The sequence below is a fragment of the Myotis yumanensis genome, unplaced genomic scaffold, assembly GCF_028538775.1.
Source record: "Myotis yumanensis isolate MYYU_CA2020_CCGP unplaced genomic scaffold, mMyoYum1.0.hap1 SCAF_2, whole genome shotgun sequence".
In the NCBI taxonomy this organism is placed as follows: Eukaryota; Metazoa; Chordata; class Mammalia; order Chiroptera; family Vespertilionidae; genus Myotis; species Myotis yumanensis.
This window is the reverse complement of record NW_027223753.1, coordinates 44,912,465-44,934,059: the sequence shown is the minus strand read 5'-3', so window position 1 is coordinate 44,934,059 and position 21,595 is coordinate 44,912,465. Positions and strand designations below refer to the sequence as shown.

At 35.7% G+C, this 21,595-nt stretch overlaps 1 protein-coding gene and 1 non-coding gene across 3 annotated transcripts in view; one reads left to right on the top strand and one right to left on the bottom strand.

The window, feature by feature from the left end:
• The first annotated feature begins 4,886 nt into the window (after positions 1-4,886).
• LOC139004696 (small nucleolar RNA SNORA2/SNORA34 family) lies at positions 4,887-5,023 on the top strand. Its single transcript, XR_011470540.1, has one exon. It is a non-coding gene; the product is annotated as a small nucleolar RNA SNORA2/SNORA34 family (small nucleolar RNA).
• Positions 5,024-13,100: 8,077 nt separating this feature from the next.
• The window catches only part of ATG4C (autophagy related 4C cysteine peptidase), an 80,172-nt gene continuing 71,677 nt past the window's right edge, over positions 13,101-21,595 (bottom strand). For both annotated transcript variants that reach the window (XM_070405271.1, XM_070405270.1), the window contains one exon: positions 13,101-14,183. In XM_070405271.1, the coding sequence (XP_070261372.1) occupies positions 14,016-14,183 (168 nt within the window). In that variant the 3' untranslated portion in view covers positions 13,101-14,015. The remainder of the gene's footprint in view (positions 14,184-21,595) is intronic.

The window sequence follows — 21,595 nt, the reverse complement described above, 5'->3', positions numbered from 1 at the left end:
GATTTTAAGGTTCTAAGATCTAGTCTACTTAAATATAAACAATGATAAGAATTTTGGCATTTCTTTTCTTTATGTGCCAATATTAAGAAAACATCCTTGTCTATGCTGTGGAAGGCAGGTAGACCACAGTCAAGGTCTATGTGTGTCTTGAGGAGAAGCTGACCTGAATCAGAAATGTGGGTTTGGGTCCATTTCCAATAACTTTAATGGATCACAGCGAGCCCAATCCTAGTTCTTCTTGAGAAGTTGATGTGTACGTGTGCATAAAATATATATTAGAAGTATATTAATACAATTCTATTTCAACAGATTTAATTCTTAAATGCTACATATACTTGTTTAATCTCCCGTTTTAAAAGTAGAAAAGGTTAGATTATAACATCAGGTTAGCTCTCTTTGAAGCAGGTAATAATTAAGTTGATTCACTGTTGCAATTACTGTCAAATCCCCCTTAATTACCAGAGATTTTATAGCAGCTTCATTATACGTCTGCTGTAATGCATTGTGGCCCTAAGGAGAAGTGTTGCAGGAAATTCTGCATAGCATGGATAATTCTAACCTGCAGTTACAGCTTCCAGCAAAAGCGCCTGCACTAAATTTATCTTTTTTTGACATTTCTCCCTGTTACTCAAGCAGTTAAATGAGGTAACATTACTAAAATACCTACCTACCTTTGAAAGTTAGAATTGATTTCTCCATAGATATTAAAATAAAATAAAAATAGATGAAGGGATAAATTAGCCTTCAATAATTCCTGAGGATTAAATTATATTTCATAATGAATTTAGATTATGGCATTCAAATAGATGTGAGTCTAAATCACAAATATATCTATTTCTTCTTCTTGTGGATATTTCATATACGATAAGCAAAACAAAAATTATTATGGAGTCCCTAACAAAAACTCTTGAAGAGGATAATCAACTACTTTTTACTTACCAATGATTTTTTTCCCAACTATTTTCTGGGGAAAGTAATCATTTTAAAAAGATCATTTTTTAAGTTTCCGTATCACCGCTTGTTTTCACTGAAAAAAATCTTGACAAATCAGAGCCTATAAACTGAGTAAAGTTCAAAACAGATAACCGAATAATGCCTCTCACAGATCCCTTCTTGAGTGAGGAATTTACTCCATAGAATCTACTCGATTCAGAAAGGGCTACAGTGTCAATGACACTATTGGCAGCTGTGTTAACAGTTAAGGGCCTGGCTTTGTACAGCAATACTGTTATTAAATTTCTCCAGAGCCCATGACTCATTAATCAAATATTCATACATCTCTGTAAATACACACTGAACAGAGAATACCCTCAGAGCTGAGCATCCCAGTACAAGCGCTCTTTCATGTCACACTGACAAAACCCTGAGAACATGCGGTCATGTTTTGCATTTCTAATGCACTATGTACTCTTTAATACTCCATTTCCTAAAAACAGAACACAAATGATCTTACTGATGGCAAGTGTTAGAAGGTTACAATTAAAATTATTCCACTATTGCTTCATACCATCTTTTTTTAAAAATGAGGACAGTGAATCAATTCTTCTGTTCTTTGTTTACCATCAAACAAGTAATTTTTTCCCAGGCGGATGAAGAAACCCAGGGCCATGCTCCTATTAATACAAGAATTTGTATTAGCATGAAAACAACAAATCACTACTTACACGAGGGAGGCCAAATCACTTAACATATTAGCAGACATGAACTTGCTATATTTTGCAAAGTCCTCCGTCTGTTTTACAGCCCTGGGAGTTTCCCCTCTATTGTACAGCAACAAAAGGTCTTTCTCAATTGCGGTCTCTGGAAAATTGGGGTCTGAAGGCCAGGCAAAGAAGAGAAGGTTCCAAATGCCGCCTCATAAGGCTACTAAGATCAGACTCTTCACCCCAGTGTGGGCAGGACATACTGTGCAGAGGGAAGAGAGAAAAGGAGCAGCTGACATAAACCTCCCGTCTATCTGGAACTTTCTGAAACAACGGGAACCTGATTCTCAATGCCAGTGAAATAGAAATAAATCTGTGGCATCTCATCTCTTCTTCAACCTCTCCATTCTACTAACCAAACTACCTGTGTCTTTAAGCCTGGATTTCCAAAATTCTGGCCACAGACTCCCCTTTCACAGCTGCCCCGCTTTCATCCCCACGCAGCTCAGTCCTCCTGCACTCCAGGTGCTATTTTTGCCAGTGCCTTTAGAGCCTCTAACTCAGTGGTTCTCAACCTGTGGGTCGCGACCCCTTTGGCAGTCAAACGACCCTTTCACAGGGGTCGCCTAAGACCATCCTGCATATCAGATATTTACATTATGATTCATAACAGTAGCAACATTACAGTTATGAAGTAGCAACGAAAATAATTTTAGGGTTGGGTCACAACATGAAGAACTGTATTTAAAGGGCCAGAAGGTTGAGAACCACTGCTCTAGCTCAATATGACACAGGGAAAACTAGAACAGGCTTTGGAATCAGGAGAGGTTTAGATCCCAGACCAGCAAATTGTCAACTGTGCTAAGTCTGCAAGTGACCTTACCGTATCTGACCCTCGGTTTCTTCACCTGTAAAATGGGAACAATAAAAATAGCTATTTTCCCAAGATTTCTTTGAAGCTTAAACTAAATAATATTTAAGTACTTAGTAAGCGCCCAATAAATAGTAGGGATTGCCATTGGTATCATCATTGCAATCATTAATCCTCTATTTCTTCACATTGACGCAAATTTTTACTTTTCCTGACAATACTAATTCCCTCCTAAATTCAGCCAGCGAAGACGCTCCTTCCATTGAAATCCCTCTGACTCAGAGGGGTAGCTTTGCATGCCCACTTCCACATGCTGGCTCTATCCTCTTGCACCCTCTCCTGATGCTCATACCATCTACTTCCGACACTCAAAATGCTGCGGCTCCTAATGCCAGCCTCAACTTCCTTCTTGCCTCCATTCTCACAACCTTCTATATCTCCACCTTTCCCACTTTTAGTCCTTTGGTGGTCTGGTAAAGTCTATGGACTGATTCTCAATAAAACATATTAAAATGTAAGTGAAAGGCATATGGTTACAAAGGAAACGTTATTTAAATATTTTTCTATATTTATATGGTAATATATTTGCTTCTTTAAGAGTACGTTAATAAGTGCTAGCAGCAAGTTCCACCTATAATTTCAATGCAGTGTAAATATTTTAAGGTAACTGCATTAAGTATGCCATGAAAGTATTTATGATTTTTATTAATGACAAAATCCTAGGTACTGCTGATAGTTCTATACTTTGGTGCCTGTTTTCTTTGTGGACGGAAATACTATGTTTCAGTTAGCAGTTAGTGAAAATAAAGACGTAATTTTTTTTCACATTCAAGTTCATGGACCCTTGAATTCTATTCTATTCATGGGTTCATCAGGTTCATCTCCATTAAATGACCGTTCCTCAGGCCCGTTCCTCATTTAATTCACTAAGTTCATCCATAGACCCTAAAGAATTATATTTAGATAAATCAGACTCTAAGGGTAGGGCTTGAGTAATCATCTTCCAATTTTAAATCTTCATATTTTAAAATGCTAGAACTAAACCCCAGTAATTCGACTTCGATAACCTTTGTTTCTCCCTTCATAGCATCATTCCTCCTGTGTCTCTTGCCCAGGCATCTATCTACCTATATAAGTATAAATTTCAGCCTGACATGCAGGCCCTCAGTAATAAATGACATACGTTTCATCTGTATCACTCATTCTACCCACATTATTGCAGGATGTTTATCATCATCCCCTTATTAAATGCCAGCAGTGCTCCCTCATCAGTAAAACAACCAAAACCAGACACATGCATTTCAAATGCAACCCAACCCCACTTTTATTTGGGGAGCATGGACCCTGTCTCTGGATTTTTGTGCTGTTTCTTTATGAACCCAAGTACCTAGCTTTTCCCTGCTTATCTATCAACCATCCCAGACTGGGAGGATTCATCTCAGATGCCACCCCCTCCATGAAGACTACCCTAATCCCATAGCCAGGTGGGAACTCTTTTTTGAAAGCAAATATAATTTTATTTTGTACAACTTCTATTATGTCTTCTCTTCCCCTCCCAAGCATGATAGTTTGCGTATTTTTCCCATCATTAAGTAAATTTCTCTGCTCCTTGAGAGAAGTGTCAGGTTTGTGTATGTATGTATGTGTTGTAAGTGTCAATTTTTATCACAAAACATTTTAAGAGCCTTACAGACATTCAATATTGGAATGGAATTAAGAGGTTTCCTTGTTGTTTTTTTCTTTTTTAATTCTTGTTCTCCAAGGCTAGTTCAAAAAAAAAGAAGCAAACATTTCCTTAAAGCCTTTTCAAATCTTTAGAGATGAATTAAATTTTGATCACAGTTTTAAAGGCTAAACTATTGAGGATTCACAATGTGCCTGGCAACTTTCTAAGTGTTTCTGCATATTTTCTCACTAAATCCTCACAATAGCCCAATGTGATGGTTGCAATATCTGTATTTTATAGATGAGGATAAGTAACTTATTCAAGGCCATGCAGCTAGTAAGTGCTAATGTGGCTATCCGAGCAGAGCCAACCTCTCTCCACTGTTTAGCCAGTTCACGAATGCCATCTCCACCCTGTAACACTGGAGCTTCACAGAGTAACACTGGTTTTTCCCTAAATGTAAGGATTCTTTTTTTCCCCCCAAACTGGTAGTATTGAGTGACTATGTAAAGTCTTACTTTTGAAACACTTGTTCTAGCTGATGCTATGGTACTAGTAAAATGTGATATACTATCTAATCTGGTGTGTTCTTATAGATTATGACCACTGCCGTACCACCTGTTTTGCATGTTGTATTCCTTTGGTGTTTGGGGCAATTTCACACTATATAAAAATTCAAAAACACTTTATGTTTTAAAAATAAAGACTGGCCCTGAATCAAGGCCTGCAATTTGCTTAAGCTGTTGGTTTCCAGCAGGAGCCTAAAGAAATGTCTTTCTATGGTCTGTTGGCCATTTAAGAACTTTGGAGATGGAACTGTCAATTCATTTCAAAGAAATATCAAGATAGATAGATAGATAGATAGATAGATAGATAGACAAAAAAAATGAAGACAATTTTTGCAGAATTGACAAACTGATTTTAAAATCCATATTAAAATGCAAGGGATTCAGAATTGGCCAAAATTATCTAGAAAAAGAACAAAGTTGGATGACTTACACTTCCCAATTTCAAAATGTACTACAAATCTATAGTAATGAAGATAGTGTGGTACTGGCAAAGGATAGACATATATATGAAATAGAATTGAGAGTCCAGAAAGCCTTACACTTATGGTCAATTGATTTTTGATAAGAAGGTCACGACCATTCAATGGGGGGAAAATAGTCTTTTCAACAAATGGTGCTGGGACAACTAGACTTCCACAAGCAAAAGAAGAAATTTGGATACCTATCTCAGATCATATACAAAAATCAAATCAAAATGAATTTTACTTTCAAGTTTATTTTTTTAATTTATATTTATTGTTGAAAGTATTACTGATATCCCCGTTGGTTTGTTTGTTCTTTTGTATTTTTCCCCCATTGATCCCTTCCACCCCACATTTGCCCCTCCCAGGCTGTCACCAGACTATTGTCTGTGTCCATGGGCTATGCATATATGGTTAATCTTCCTCCATCCACCCCAAATGAATTTTTAAAAACCTATATGTAAGAGCTAAAGCTATAAAACTCTTAGGAGGAAGTATAAGGTATAAATCTTGGAGACTTCAGATAAAGCAATGGCTTCTTAAATATAACACCAAAAGCATAAGCAAAGAAAAAATAAAAAGTAGACAAATTGGACTTTACCAAAATGAAAACTATTTATGTTTCAAAGAACACCATCAAGAAAGCAAAAAGATAAACCACAGAATGAGAGAAAATGTTGTAAATCATATAGCTGATAAAAGCCTTGTATCCTGAATATACAAAAAACTCTTACAACTCACTAATATAAAGACAAATAACCCAATTCAAAATGAGGGAAGAATTTGAATACATATTCCTCCAAAGAAGATATACAAATGGCCAACAAGCACATGAAAAGATGCTCAACATAATTTGTCACTAGGAAAATGCACATAAGGTACCACTTTACAAACACTAGGTGGCTGAAATAAAAAAGATAGTAACAAGGGTTGGTGAGAAAGTAGAAAATTGTAATCCTTATAACATTGCTGGTGGATTGTAAAATGGTGTAGTCACTATGGAAAAGTTTGGCATTTCCTTAAAGGGCTAAACACAGAGCTACCATATGACCAGCAATTCCACCCCTAGGTATATACACAGGAGAAATGAAAACAATGTTCCTTACAGAATTATTCAAAACTAGAGGCCCCGTGCACAAAATTTGTGCGGGGGGAGGGGGGGGGGTGTCCTCAGCCCGGCCTCCACCCTCTCGCAATCTGGGACCCCTCAGAGGATGTCCGACTGCTGGTTTAGGCCCGATCCTGCTGCAGGATCCCTACGGGATAGGGCCTAAACCGGCAGTTGGATATCCCTCTCATAATCTGGGACTGCTGGCTCCTAACTGCTTGCCTGCCTGATCACCCCTAACCACTCCGCCTGCCTGCCTGATCATTCCTAACCACTCACCTGCCTGCCTGATTGCCCCTACTTGCCTGCCTGCCTGATTGCCCCTAACCACTCTGCCTGCCTGCCTGATTGTCCCTAACCACTCACCTGCCTGCCTGATTGCCCCTGACTACTCACCTGCCTGCCTGATCACCCCTAACTGCCTCTGCCTGCCTGCCTGATTGCCCCCAACTGCTTGCCTGCCTGCCTGATCACCCCTAACTGCTTGCCTGCCTGCCTGATTGCCTCTAACTGCCTCTGCCTCAACCCCCCTGCCATGGCTTCCTCCAGAAGGATGTCCAGAAGGTCGTTCGGCTGTCCGGTCTAATTAGCATATTACACTTTTATTATTATAGACAGCCAAAAAGTGGGAACAACCCATATGTCTACCAACTGATAAAAAATATGTGGTATGTCCACCTAATGGAATATTATTCAGTCACCAAAAAGAATAAAGTGCTGCTGATACATGCTATAAATCTTGAAAGCATGCTAAGTGAAAAGAATCAGACACAAAAAACCACATATTGTGATTCCACTTATGTGAAATACCTGGAATCCATGCAAACAGAAAGTAGGTTAATAGGTACAGGGTTTTTTGTTTTGTTTTATTTTGTTTAGTAATGAAAATGTTCTGGAATTGGACAGTGGTGATCATTGCATAACTCTGTAAAGATATTACAATCACCCTACCCAGTTTGGCTCAGTGGATAGAGCATCGGCCTGTGGTCCAAAGGGTCCCAGGTTTGATTCTGGTCAAGAGCATATGCCTGGGTTGCTCGCTCAGTCCAAGGAGCAGGAGGCAACCAATCAATGATTCCCCCTTATCACTGATGTTTCTATCTCTCTCTTCCTTTCCCTTCCTCTCTGAAATAAATAAAAATTTTAAAAAAATAAATGTTTTTAAAAAAAGATATTACAATCCACTGAACTGTACACTTTAAAAGGATGAATTACAATTCAATAATGCTATTACTTTAAAAAAAAAAAAACACAAGATACCACTTCACACCCACTAAGATGGCTAAAATCAAAGACATTAGACTTTCATATGCAATCTGATTTCCTTAAATCACCTTAAATATTATGAAGTTGGGACTTTTGAACATCAGCTGACAAACATTTTGAGCTCTGAGCCAATGCTGCCTGCTAGCAATATCACAATCTTTGTATAGCAGCTTATATACTATCGGGATTTTACACTTCATTTCCCCCTATTTTGTAAACATGACAGAAAAATGGAAAAATGAAAGTACTAAAACTCATGATAAGAAATATAGGTCTCATAAATTTAATATAATTAGTGTAAAGATAGAAACAATCATTAGTCTCAAAGAAATGCTCACTGGACTGTAAGTCAATGAGCTCTATGACTACAAAAGAACAAAAATAAAGACACCTATGAAATGCCAGAACTATATCATCCAAGATCACGTCAAGCCTATATAATTGAAAAAAATTATAATTAAAAAATATTTTTAGCCCTGGCCGGTGTGGCTCAGTTGGTTGAGCATCGTCCCATGTACTGAGAGGTCACCAGTTTGATTCCAGGTCTGGGCACAAGCCCAGGTTGCGGGTTTGATCCCCAGGAAGGGGGCATACAGGAGGCAGCCGCTCAATGTTTCTCTTTATTTTTTTTTAATACATTTTATTGATTTTTTTACAGAGAGGATGGGAGAGAGAGAGTTAGAAACATCAGTGAGAAAGAAACATCAATCAGCTGCCTCCTGCACACCTCCCACTGGGAATGTGCCTGCAACCAAGGTACATGCCCTTGAACGGAATCGAACCTGGGACCTTCCAGTCCGCAGGCCGACGCTCTGTCCACTGAGCCAAACCAGTTACGGCTCAATGTTTCTCTTTATTAGATGCTTCTCTCTCTCAACCTCTCTCTTCCTCTCTCTCTAAAAATACTTTTAAAAAACCATATTTTTAAAAAATAAACAATCAAGTACCTTTTAAAAAATAGAAGTAAAAAAATTAAAATATTTTTATACTCTCTGGGACACTGAAAAAAGGTATGGTTCAGTTCCTTCACATTTAACTGTTTTAAGTGTTTATAAGAACATATTACATATAAAAATAAGAGTCTGTTTAGGTATAGACACGTGCTGGTAGCCACAGAACTGGACAAGCACAGTAGGCCAGGATTAGGAACCAATCATAAGACACAGGTAAAACTACTATGTAAATCAGATGCTTAAGATAATATCGATATACAAATCAAAATATGAAAGACTGAATGGTAGCCTTCTCCATCAAATAAAATAGCTAAATTTAAACAATGAGAATCAAAATTCAACCTATTAAGCATGCTTAGAGTAATGTGAACATGAACAAAAAATAGAAGGGAATATAGACAAGGAAAAATAAAATGTCGAGGTAGCGGAAATGTGGGGTGAATTTTTTTCTGTACTATCTATTTTAAATATTTTGAAATTAATTTAAATATATATATATATATATATATATCCATAAAACCCTCTGATTACTAATTAGAATGCTGACCTTAGACTCTCCTTATCTGTTCCATTATGTGATAATCCAAGTCCCAGGACATATTGTCTCCCTAATCCCATATCCAATTCCCCATCTTAGATTCACTAGCTATAATTTAATATAAGTGAATTGACCAGAACAGTGCTAAGTAAATAACAAGTAGTAGGTAAATATTAGTATGTCACACTGTACAACTCCAGGGAGTGACATTCACAGAACATACACTGAAAATTGTGCTCGCTGGCACTGTGCAACATGGCAGCCCCCTCTCCACTTTCTAGTATTGGTCAGTACTTACTTTCTCCCAAAACCTAAATCAAATTTTAAATTATCCCAGCTCGCAGCCTTTTTAATTCATATATTTTTATCTGTGTCAGTTTACTAGGGTGTATTTGCCTAGATACACTCAAAACTTGTCAATAATTCCCTCATCCTTTTGTTAGCAGATTCATATTGAATTTCTAACTTGCCTTTGCTTACCCTTTCTGCTTATAAAGTAACTCATGAATTCCTAATTCTTACTAATTTATATATCTTAGTATAAAATATAAATATAACATGTATATTTATAATTATTAATTTAATTTTTAATAATGTAAATGAAAAATAATTATTTGCAGAATTTTTTTTAATGAATCACTCTTAGATGACATCTGGTATCTGTATCGTATCGTTGACCTAAAATAGGACAAGACTGAGTTTCTACATTTCTGGAGGCATTGGTTAGAAGACAGCACAGTAATTTTCTACCTAATCACAAACATATACTATCTACTTTTAACATATTTTTCTTATTGTGAGAGAATAAGTGAAATTTTATAACTGTAGTTGTGAATGTTTTGGGCCATTGCTTGCCACCAACTGTCAAAGAGGATTGTGAAAAAGAAAGGAAAATGCTAATTCAAAAATGTGTCTGCAATACTAACTCTAAATATAATATTTTTCAAAGTTTATAGGCAAGAAGAAAGTCTTTATATAGCCATGAAAAACACACAAAAATGCTTAAGGTTTCTAAATTAATTTAAGATTCAAACGATAAAATAATATAAAATTTATATATTAGAATCAATAAGATATTTCCAATTTTCCTGGTCTGATGTTTCACATTTTCAATTCATCTCTAGTTTGGTCTTAAAGCTCAATTGAGTAGAGTACTATTGAATTGTGGTTGACTGACAATACTGAGGCTATAATAAATATTACATGACAAATATTCTCCTAAAATTTTTTAAAGGACACTTGCTCTTCTTTTTATAGAAAATAATAATCCCTTATCCTTTCTAAGAAACTGCTTCTATCAATATATTCTGGATATCTTGCTTCTATTTTACTATTATTTTAAATTCTCAGTTTCCTCTTTATGTCTGTTTTGATAGAAATTCATATTATTTAATATTTTTAAATGTTTTTTCACTATTTGTTCTTTTTCTTGTTCCTTCCTGATTTTTGAAAATCCTTCATAATGTTTTTCTGGTTGTATAGTTAAAAAGACTTAGATATATAATGTAAGCTACAAAGGTGATCTCTGATAAACCATGAAGATGAAACTTATTCTAGGAGCAAAGTAATTAGCAGATAAAAGGAAAAAACCTAGATTAGTACGGTTTGACCAGAAATACAGTGCTTTCTGGCATTGAAAAATAGAAAGTAAATACAGATCTCTAAAAAAGCAGACAGAGATTTCTGACCTAAAATTGGATAGATTAAAGTCATTTTTGTTCCTTTAGTTCTAAAAACAAGAAAGAATTAACATATGTACTTTTAGATATGTTTGCCCTTGGACAATGTTAAATCCTAAAGGTTAACAGAACACAAAAGTTACCTAAAATTTTAATCTGCTAAAGTTATATTCTCACTAATACAGATTTAATTTGGATAGTTTAATGTAAAAAAAAAAAAGAAAAAGAAAAAAATCGATACTTCAGGGAAATTCTTTTGGACATACTCATACTATAAAGGATCTTTTCATGCACTCATTTGGCAAATGGTAAGTCTCAGGATTGCCTGCTGGTGGTTAATACATTGACAAAAGGGGATTCAAAGTGTCAAGTCTTAGGAAGAAGAGAGAAAAGAAACCTTCACCATCAAAAGTCACATCAAGCATTTTAAAAATTCATTTCTGAAATGTTAATGGCAAAGTCTAGTATCTTAATATTGATGTCCAAAAGGAGGATCCGCCTATCCTAAGTCTAACAGAACAGCCATCTCTGAAGCTTGTCCTTTTTCACTTTCCTTCATTCCGGGCTGGAAGAGATCCTTAAACTTTACTGCCCGACTTTACTGTCAGAATTTGAAATGAAATGTGTGTTCACAACAAAGTCTGAAACCACAATACACAGAACCTCTATCCTAATAATAATGATGTAATTTTGTTGCTGCCTTTCCAAAAAAAGATGATCACAACTTTTTGTCTGGTCCTTAGCTGAAGCTGAATTAACAGGCAAGATAAATCCATCAGCTTATCTCTCAATTTTCACGAATGTATGCATTCATTCATATATACATATTATTAAATGATTTAAAGAATAACTTCTAATTCTAAACACTTATTCTCAGTCGTGACAATGACTGTATGGTAGGATTTATTTGTTTTGTCTAGACAATATTCTGAGTATTTTCAATATAATTCAATGGAAAGAAAGTTTCTGCCTCTTCTCACCTCCACTCTCTGTCCAGGTGTAATTTTATCTCATTCCAATATCCTTCTTAAAAATGATCCCCAAATATACTGAGGACAGAATCCTATCTAATAAAGACAGAATATGCTAATTGACCCTCATGCCATTACAAACATGACGGCACCCACAGCCAATAAGGAGGGAATATGCTAATTGACTGCCCCCACCCTCAAAGATGGTGGTGCCCACAGCCAATAAGGAGGAATATGCTAATTGACTGCCCTACACTCAAAGATGGTGGCACCCACAGCCAATAAGGAGGGAATATGCTAATTGACTGGCATGCCCTCAAAGATGGCAGTGCCCACAGCCACAAGATGGCGGCACCGGGGTGGCAGGCACGTGGCAAGGCTGGGCCCACCCCCAGGGGGGCCTGGCTGCTCCGCACGCCTTCCTCCAGAGTCCCCCAGCCCCCTCAGTCCCCCAGCCATCCAGGGCCAGCATGAGGTGCAGGCAAGCCTCAGATGGCGGCTGCCCAGCTGCCCAGGGCTGCCCAAGGCTCAGGTGACCAGGGCTGGCTGAGGCTTGCGCTGCCAGCAGTGGCAGCAGCAAAGGTGTGATGGGGCGTCACCTTCCCCTGATCGCTGGGTTGCCTCCCGCCCCTGAGGGCTCCCAGACTGTGAAAGGGGGCAGGCCAGGCTGAGGGACTACCCCTCCAGTGCATGAATTTTCATGCATCGGGCCTCTAGTGTTATATAATTCACAGCTTTTCCAGAGTTCTTGTAAAAGAACACTTACAATTAGCTCTGATTCACTGGAAGGTATGGGTGCTCTTATTCGATGTGCTTGTAGACTCCTGTGAATTCTGCAGGCATGCAGGAACAACAAATTGCAATAATTTAGATGGGAGGACTGCAGCGTATAAAATCAGGCATACAACTGGCTTCTTGTTCCTGTGCTGCTTTGACCCTCTAGGAAAATTAGTACTGGACTTCATGTGTCCAAATCTTATCTAGGGAAAAGAAAAATTTTAGATTTTAAGCTATTTATTTCAATTCAATAAACTATCCTCACTGGGAAATGCCAAACCTGATTTCTCTCATCAGGCATACGAAAGCAATCTGCCCACCTTCTGTTTCCATTTTGCATGCAACTCCAAACCTAACAAATAGGCTTTCTGATGGGAGAAATCAATGACTTTGAATGATGCACAATTTCCACAGATAAGTCACCTTTCCACAATGAAACATAGAAGCTCCATAAAATAAGTTAATATTTTGCTTTCAGAGCAACAATATTATTTGCCTTATTGTGAAGAGAATTCATTAGTAGAGACAATGATTTTTCAAATGAAAGGATTAAAAGAATCCCATTAAAACCAAAACAAAGGCATTTTATGTTATCACATCTTTATTAAAGTAGTTATTTATAATCCTGGCTCAATAATAACTCTTGTACTTTTATATCACAAATTGGCCTTTAAATAACACATAACACACTTAAGGCAGATTTACTAAACACCACTACACTGATTTATACAAATAACAAAAATCACATAGAGGAGCATCTGTTGATATCTTTCTTGGTACTTATCTTTAGATTTCAAAACTACACAGTAAATAGAGTTCCCCATAAAATTTAATTTTTGAGGTAAGAAACAAATACTATTTCTATCTTAAAATTGCCTTTATCTGATCTGACTAGGTGCCATTATTGTGAGTAACATAACCTTTAAGTTTGTGGGAAAAACCAATACTTTATGTTTACTCCTCAAAGAAAGCTCAACAGCAAGAAAAACGAGAAGCCATTATAAAATCATATTACTAAATATTACCTAAACTCACAATTCTGCTTATATAATTGTATGCATATACTAACAGCTAACAATTGCTATTTCATGTAGCAATATACATCCAATATGGTTGCATTAATATCAGGAGATGCATTCTCTTGTTCTTCTGGTCATTAGTATAAACTGAAGCTTTTGAAACTATTTGGGAATCCCAATGTGGGGCCTATATCACAAAACCTTCAGGGAACTGGTGGCCTCAGGTGGGAGAATTCAAACACTGGAAGGCTTGGAAGTTAAGGTGGCATAATTAGGTCTCAGCAGAATAGTGATGCAACCAGAGTCACTTATTATTTATTAGAAACCAAGACTCATAAATCATTTCTCTCTCAGAAAAATATCTTTAAAACTTGTATATTTCCAACTGTTCTTTTTTTAAAGAACATATAAAATTAAGATATTTGTGAAAATAAACCAGTTTCTTGTATACTTGTTTCTCTTCATTTTCCCCTTCAAAGAGTTCTTCTTATCTTTTAAAGCAAGACAAACTCTTCTGTGCTAAATCTTTTTAATCTTTTATTTTCATCCTCTGAGAAAATGTCTTCCTTATTGGTTGTAGGAGATGTAAAATCATAGTCTCTGGAATGACCATTTACAAAAGTAAATAAGGGATATTTCTCTTTAGAAGAAATTTTCAGCATCTGTAACAGAAAGTACAGAAGAATTATTTATCCAACAGTGCACAGTAGCACCCCATGACAAAATCTGATGTTTTAGCCCCAAATCTCTCATTAACTTTTCTCATTTATATTTATTCAGTGCCAATGCTTTAATGTTCTGGCTAAAAGACAACTTTATATTGTTTATTTATAGCTAAATAACTGCTTCTCCATTGGGACTTGCCTTCAAAAATGAAGTACCATCTCCCTACCCCCAAGAAAGTAAGTCTTCTGGTCACATTAGTTGGAAGGCTCACTCTAAAGTGTTAATATTTATCTCCTTTTAGTAGCAGTAGACAATGACACAAAATGGATTCATGGACTATAGTCAATATTGTGAAAGATTGCTTGATACCAGAAAAAGAAGCATTAACCTAAGTCAGAAGGTTCATTCTAATCTCAGTTCTACAACTTACCTTGATGGGATCTTCAACAAATCACTCTACCTGAGTATCATCTATAAAACAGGTATCCAAGCTCCTTATCTCAGAACATTGTTAAGATGACCAAAATTAAAAATAAAAACTTATTTTAAAAAATTAAGTTTGGTCCTTCTAAAGATCACTATATTTGAAAAAATATTTCAGCAAAAATCTAGTCAACATAAAAAATAGTAATCTACATAGTGATAATCCACACTTTACATATTACCTTCTAGAGTTACACTAGATAATTCTGAAGTGAAAAAAGCAATACCTGGACAACGGCAACTCTATCCATTTGGTATTCGTTGACAAGCCAGCAACACATTCTAAACTATTTTAAATCTTTCTGTTAAACAAGTTCTATTAAAAAAGTATAAACAATTTTCATTTAAAAAATAAATTTAAAAGTTTGAATGATGTTTTGATAGAAACCAATTTTTCTATAGGTAACCTGGAACTAGAAGGAAGATTTCAAAAAGTGTATGTGAGTCACAGAGAATGCTGGAAATAATACCAAGAGCACTTATACAGGGTGGTGCAAAAGTAGGCTTACAGTTGCTCATATGGAAAATAATACAATAATTAGTAAATAATTATACAAGAGTAAACTCTGTTTCATGTACTCACAACTGTAAGCCTGCTTTTGCCCCACCTTGTACATCATTTATCATGATCAATTTAATATAATTTGTTCTTAAAGGATAATTTCTGGGATAAAAACCAAATTCTATCAAATGCCAATATTAAATCAAAGGTTAGTCAAATTCTTATATGTTACATTTATAGATTCTCTTGAAACATGGCTAAAATAAATATGTATCCCTGGCATACAGAACAATACTAAGTTAAAACTATTTCAATGAGAGAGTTAATATGAAATACATTTTAATAATATAGCCAAAGATACAGGAAACAGCTTTATTATCTAAAAGGCAAATCATAGATTTCTTTTCAGAAGGTCAAATATTTTATCACACTTTCCCTATGTACTAACTTGACAGGTTTCAGAATTACAGAGGAGAAAGCTAACGGACAGAAGTTAAGCAATTTCTTCCATCATAATGCCAGTAGTTGTAAGAACAGAAATAGACCAGGAGATGACCACTTGTCCCCAGGCTGAAACCTTTCCACTAGTCTCTGCCAGCACACATGTAAAACTACACCCAGGACAGAGCAGTCTATACCTATGTGGTCTGTATTCACCACAGTGGAGCTACACTTAATGTAGGGTTTAATTCTAAAGTCAGCCCATAATAGGAAAATCAAATAGTCAAAATCAATACAGTCAAAATTAACTTCCATACGCCTTCAAATTGTTTAAAAAGGTTGTTATGCATAATGTTGTATATACAGCCCTGTTCAGGACCATGTATAAATGAATAGTACAGTATATAGTAATGTACAGTATATAATAAAGAGTACACGGAAAAATAACGTTTTATTACGAGCTTGTGTAGTTGAGTTGAAGTTAAATGTGTACGTGATGTTAACTCCACACTCTCTCCTTACTATTCAATCTTAAATCGCTCTAACCCAACTTTTAACCCTCACTGTTCTGAAAATTCTCTTCTAGTTCTCAAATAAAAAGGCCTTTTATTAGTTCCTATTCTCTTGATATTTCTATAGCAATCAACACTTCTGATCATTTCTTTCTTAAAATACTTCCCTTGATTTCTGTAATATTTTGCTTTCCTGTTTCTCCTATTTTCTGGACTATTTCTTCTTTATCTCCTTCACTGACTTCACTTCCTGCATGTAAATATTAATCAATTATTGATCCTTTATCTCCTCTAAATATTCTATCTTCTCTCTTAAAAATATTATCTACTGAGTTTCAACCACTTCACTATTAGCTTTTATTATCATCCATGTTTTACAGATGAGGGAACTGAAATATTGAGGGGTTAAGTGACTTGTTATGTTCACACAGTTAGTAAATGACAGAGCCAGAATTTAAGCTTAAGTGGTCTGGTTCTATTATAACCATTGTGTGGATGAAAAGGGGTCACATGCTAACCTGACTAGATCATGGAAGGCCTGCATAGCAGCCTTGCAACCACAAAGGATGGGCTGAAATTAAAACTTTTTTAACTATAGGCAGCTTATGGTGGGTAGTCATGTCCTATCCTAGGCCGATATCTTCCCTGACAAAGGTCAATCTTTACCTTAACTGAGGCTGTCTATTGTGTTTTTGCATCTACGACAATATATATTTAGAATGTCAAAGTAATTTTCCTTCCTCCCAATTCCTCAAATCCCTTGAACATTAAACGTCTAGCATAAACATCCCATAACATTCTACCCTAATGATTCTGCTCAAGATGCTTCTGTCCTCTAGCCATCTCCAATACTTTTTTTCTGATAAAGAAACTATCAGTCTTTAGTTTCAGCCCAAGTCCCGTAAGTATCTCGATCCACACTGAATACTCCTTTCTGCAAGCCTCACAGAGCTGACTAGTATCAGGTAAGGATTACAAACATGGACCACGAGTCTTGGACAGTCTCAGTAGAAACCTGGCTGATACTTATGAGTTGTGTCATCCTGGACAAGTTACTCAACCAAACTGTCTCATTTTTCTTATTGTAAACTGTCAGTATTATAACATCTATTTCACAGTGTTGTTGTGAGGATTAAATTAGTAATATTTGTAAAATAATTAGAAGATTGTCTGGCATCATATGTGTTGGCTATTATTACTGGCATTATTACCATATTAGTCTTCTGGCATTAAGTATACTTTTATTCAGTCGTTTTATTATCCATTTCATGTCTTCCCAACTAAATTAGAAGCCCTTGAAGATTTTAAAAGAAATCAGAGTTCCTATCATTAAATCCCAAAGGTAAAAAAAGATCCATATAAAAAAATATATCTCCCAGATTTCACCTGGAAAATAGAGATTAGAGGAAGGAGAAATATAATCATGAACATAATAAACGTAAAACACTAAAGTGTTTTGAAAAATACATTTTAGCAAAATAGTGATGGGTATGGGAAATTGTGCACCATTGGAGAAAATGGGACTGTTTGCCCTAGAAGAGGAAGCAAGCTTATTCTTTTACTCAATGAGACAAAGGAGTAAACGCTATGTGCAGACTGATTCCAGCTGAATGTGGGGAAGCTTCTTTAATGATAAGGTTCTGTCCAAAATGGAAAAGATTCCCAAGGAAAATAATTGGTTCACCATTACCTGAAATAAAGATGAGAGAGCCAACTGTCTAGACCAGTGATGGTGAACCTATGACACATGTGGCAGAGGTGACATGCGAACTCATTTTTTTTGGTTGATTTTTCTTTGTTAAATGGCATTTAAATATATAAAATAAATATCAAAAATATAAGTCTTTGTTTTACTATGGTTGCAAATATCAAAAAATTTCTATATGTGACACGGCACCAGAGTTAAGTTAGAGTTTTTCAAAATGCTGACACGCTGAGCTCAAAAGGTTCGCCATCACTGGTCTAGACCATGGATTGATGTATAAATGGGAGACGGTACAGAATAGTGCTTATAAGCACATGCTCTCAAGTTAAATGTCTGAGGTGTGAATCTTAGCACTACCATTTATTAGTTGTGACCTTTCTGAAAGTTACTGAACCTTTGTAAGTGTAAGATTACTCATCTGTAAAATGGAGATACTACTTACCTCAGAAGGTTTGTGTAGATTAAATGAGAAAATGTATATATTGTGCTTAGTTAGCATAGTTGGTGACATATGGCAAGGATTCAACAAATGTTAGCTTTGGGTTGAAGAATTCCAGATTAGGTGTCTGGAATTCAAAGGCTGTATTATAAATTTTGTTTTGTAGTTAGAGAACAACTGGCCATGGGCAAATATTTTTTTCTTGTGTTGATATTCATTCTATAATCAAATGATTAGTTTCCTGATACTCACATTTTCATTTGAGATTTTCTGGCCTTAAATAGCAGCATTTCTAGGTAGTAAGTTTCTCACAGGAGTGTTTTATTTGATAACAACCATTAGGCTTAGAACAAGTAAGAAGGTAAAGAAGAAAAGGAGGTGTGAGATAAGACAAAAACAATCAACATCAGGCCCTTACATTCAGCAGAGCAGAGAAGATACAGTCTAAGCTCAGGGGCTGGGAGAGGTATGTGTTGGAAGAATATCTATGAAAGGTGAGCAAGTTCACCTTGCAGAACTTGGAGAGGAATAATATATAAAGGCACAAAAACAGGGTGAGACACAAAACTGAAAGGGAAAGTGATTGAAAGCCTGCATATAGACTCGATTCCCAGGTCATTTCTTGTAACAACTATCCCTCTTTAGCCCCCCACCAGCCACCCCACACATAGGAAAATAAAGATTTATTCTTTGGAAAAAACAAATAAAGCCATAAACTCTAGTACACCAGGCACAGTGATGACTACAGAAGCTGAGGAATTTAGTGACAGTCTAAAATACTGAACTGTAGGGCCCTGGCATCCTTCACTTCCTGCTCCTGGAGCACTGTAGGCAACATATATTCTACAGGCAGATGGCAGAACTCTTCTCTGAAAAAAAATAAAACCACTCTAGAGAAAAGATAACCACTTACCAACATATGGGGGAGGGGAGTCACCCAATAAAAAGGCAGGTTTATCACCCAATTACCCTAGGATGAAGGTCACCAGCGAAAAAGCCATGCTCAAACACACAGAACCTCCACTCAGCTTTTTAGTCCCTTACTCAAATATAAACAGACACTGAAGATCACCAGTCATTTGGGGGAAAGCAGCCAGTGGAAAACTAGAAGATTAAAGCAAAAAACAAAAAAATAAAACAAAACAAAGAGTATGTAATAAATCATACACAGCAAAAGAAAGACAAGAAAACTTCAAAATTACCCTAATTAACTTCCTTGAGGAGAAAAGAAAACTACATTCATATAATGAAAAAAGGAGAGAGAATGTTATGAAAAAGGAATAATAGAAAAATAAAATAACTCCTAGAAATGTAAATATTGTAATTGAAATTTAAGAACAATAGAAGAGTTAGAAGATAAAGTAGAGGAAATATCCCAGTATAAAAATGATAAAGACATGGAAAATAGAAGGAAAAGGAAAATTAGAGGAACAATTCAAAAGGTCCAACAACTGTATAATAAGAGTTCCAGAAATAAAGAATGAAGAAAACAAAAGAGAAGAAATAATGTGGGTTTGTGTTATTGTTGTTTTTTTTCTCAAAAAATTTCCCAGAATGGAAGGAAACTGGGCAATTGATGAAAAAGAATGTAAACCAAGGCACATAATGAAGTGTCAAATACTAGCTACAAGTAACAATAGCTAATACTTTATATCATACCTACTATAAATTATTTGCCTAGTGAATTGTTTAATCATTCACCTTAGTGAACTGTTTAATCTTCATAATGATGCTACAGAGAGAGGTAGCCATTATTATTTTCATTTCATGAGAAAACTAATGCTCAGAGAAGTTAAGCAATGTGGCTAAGGGTACACAGCAATGGAGTGGTAGTGCTGGGAATCAAACACAATAACTTTTAGAGAGAGAAAAAGTTTACTTTAGAGGAAAAGAATTCAGAATGATATCAAACTTCTCAACAACAACACTGGATGTTAGTAGGGAGTAGAGCAATGTCTCCAAAGTTCGTGGATGGGAATTATTTTTAGTCTAGAATTCTCTACCAAGTCAAATTATCAATAAATTTATAGATAGAATAAAGATAGTCAGACATGCAAGAATTCAAAACTTTACTGTCTAGGTACCCTTCATTTAGGAAGGTATAGAATCTATGCTTCAGCAAAACAAGAAAATAAACTAAAGAGAGATTTAGAAGACAGGGGATCCAAGTCAGCAAAGTAGCATTAAGAAGTTCCAAATGAACAACTCTGCATCAGGTCTAGAGAGCAGTTAAGGCTAGAGGGGACAGAAAACAGAGAGGAAATCTCCAGAAAAGGAGAAAAAAACAGATTTTCTTACATTTGTATTTATGAAAAATTTGCTGCTAGATATTTAACAGATATGAGTCAACATTCATAAAATTTTTCAATAGGTACAAAGCAAACTAAGGAAATGAAAAGTGGGGATAGTATTAACTCCAAGAAAATGAAGGCACAAGAAAAAAAGAAATGTAATCATTGCACATCATGTGATTAGCAAACAATATTATGGAAGCATAAAAATGTGAACACTGACTAGTGATTTAACCAAAATCTGTGGAAGGTGTACAGCTGAGAGAAAGAGAAATGGGTTAAGGGATGTGAGAATAGCTAAATCCTCAAGTACTATTAACAAGAAACTAATAGGTAATGTCTAAAATGGATTATCCAAAAAAAGGCAGAATAAACACATTACTTAGAAATGTAGAGGTGAAAACCTCTTAAATAAACAAATAGCTAGAAGAGTTAAAAATGACTACCTCTGAGGAGGTACTCTGTGGAGTGAGGAATAAGATAGCAAGGGACTCCTATTTTTCAGCATAAGCTTTTTATTATAATTTCACTTTTTAAAAAATACAAGCATTTATTATATTTATAAAGATAATTTTTTTGTCCCAAACAGATATTGAGTTATGTATAAAGTAAATGCACTATTATAAAGTCCTGGCAACTTAAGGAAATTACAATAACAGAAACAGATGAAAATATACTAGATCTGCTATAATTCAATCACTGAACTCCATGGTAATTTATAAATAAGACAAATTTATGACAAAGTCTCTTTAATCCACTCCTTCATTCAACAAGTATTTATTGAACTCCTACAATGTGACAGGCAGCTCTAATCACTGGAGACACAATAATAAACAAAACCAACAAGTATCCCTGCCCTTGTCAAGATTACATTTCAGTGGAGTAGAGAGGTGATAAGTTAAATAAGCATAATGTGTTTATATATGATATAGCAGGATATATACGTGTGTGTGCATGCATGCACTTAAATAAACACCCTAAAGAGAAAAATAAAATGGAGGGGAGGGGATAATAACAAGTGCATTAAGGGTGGAC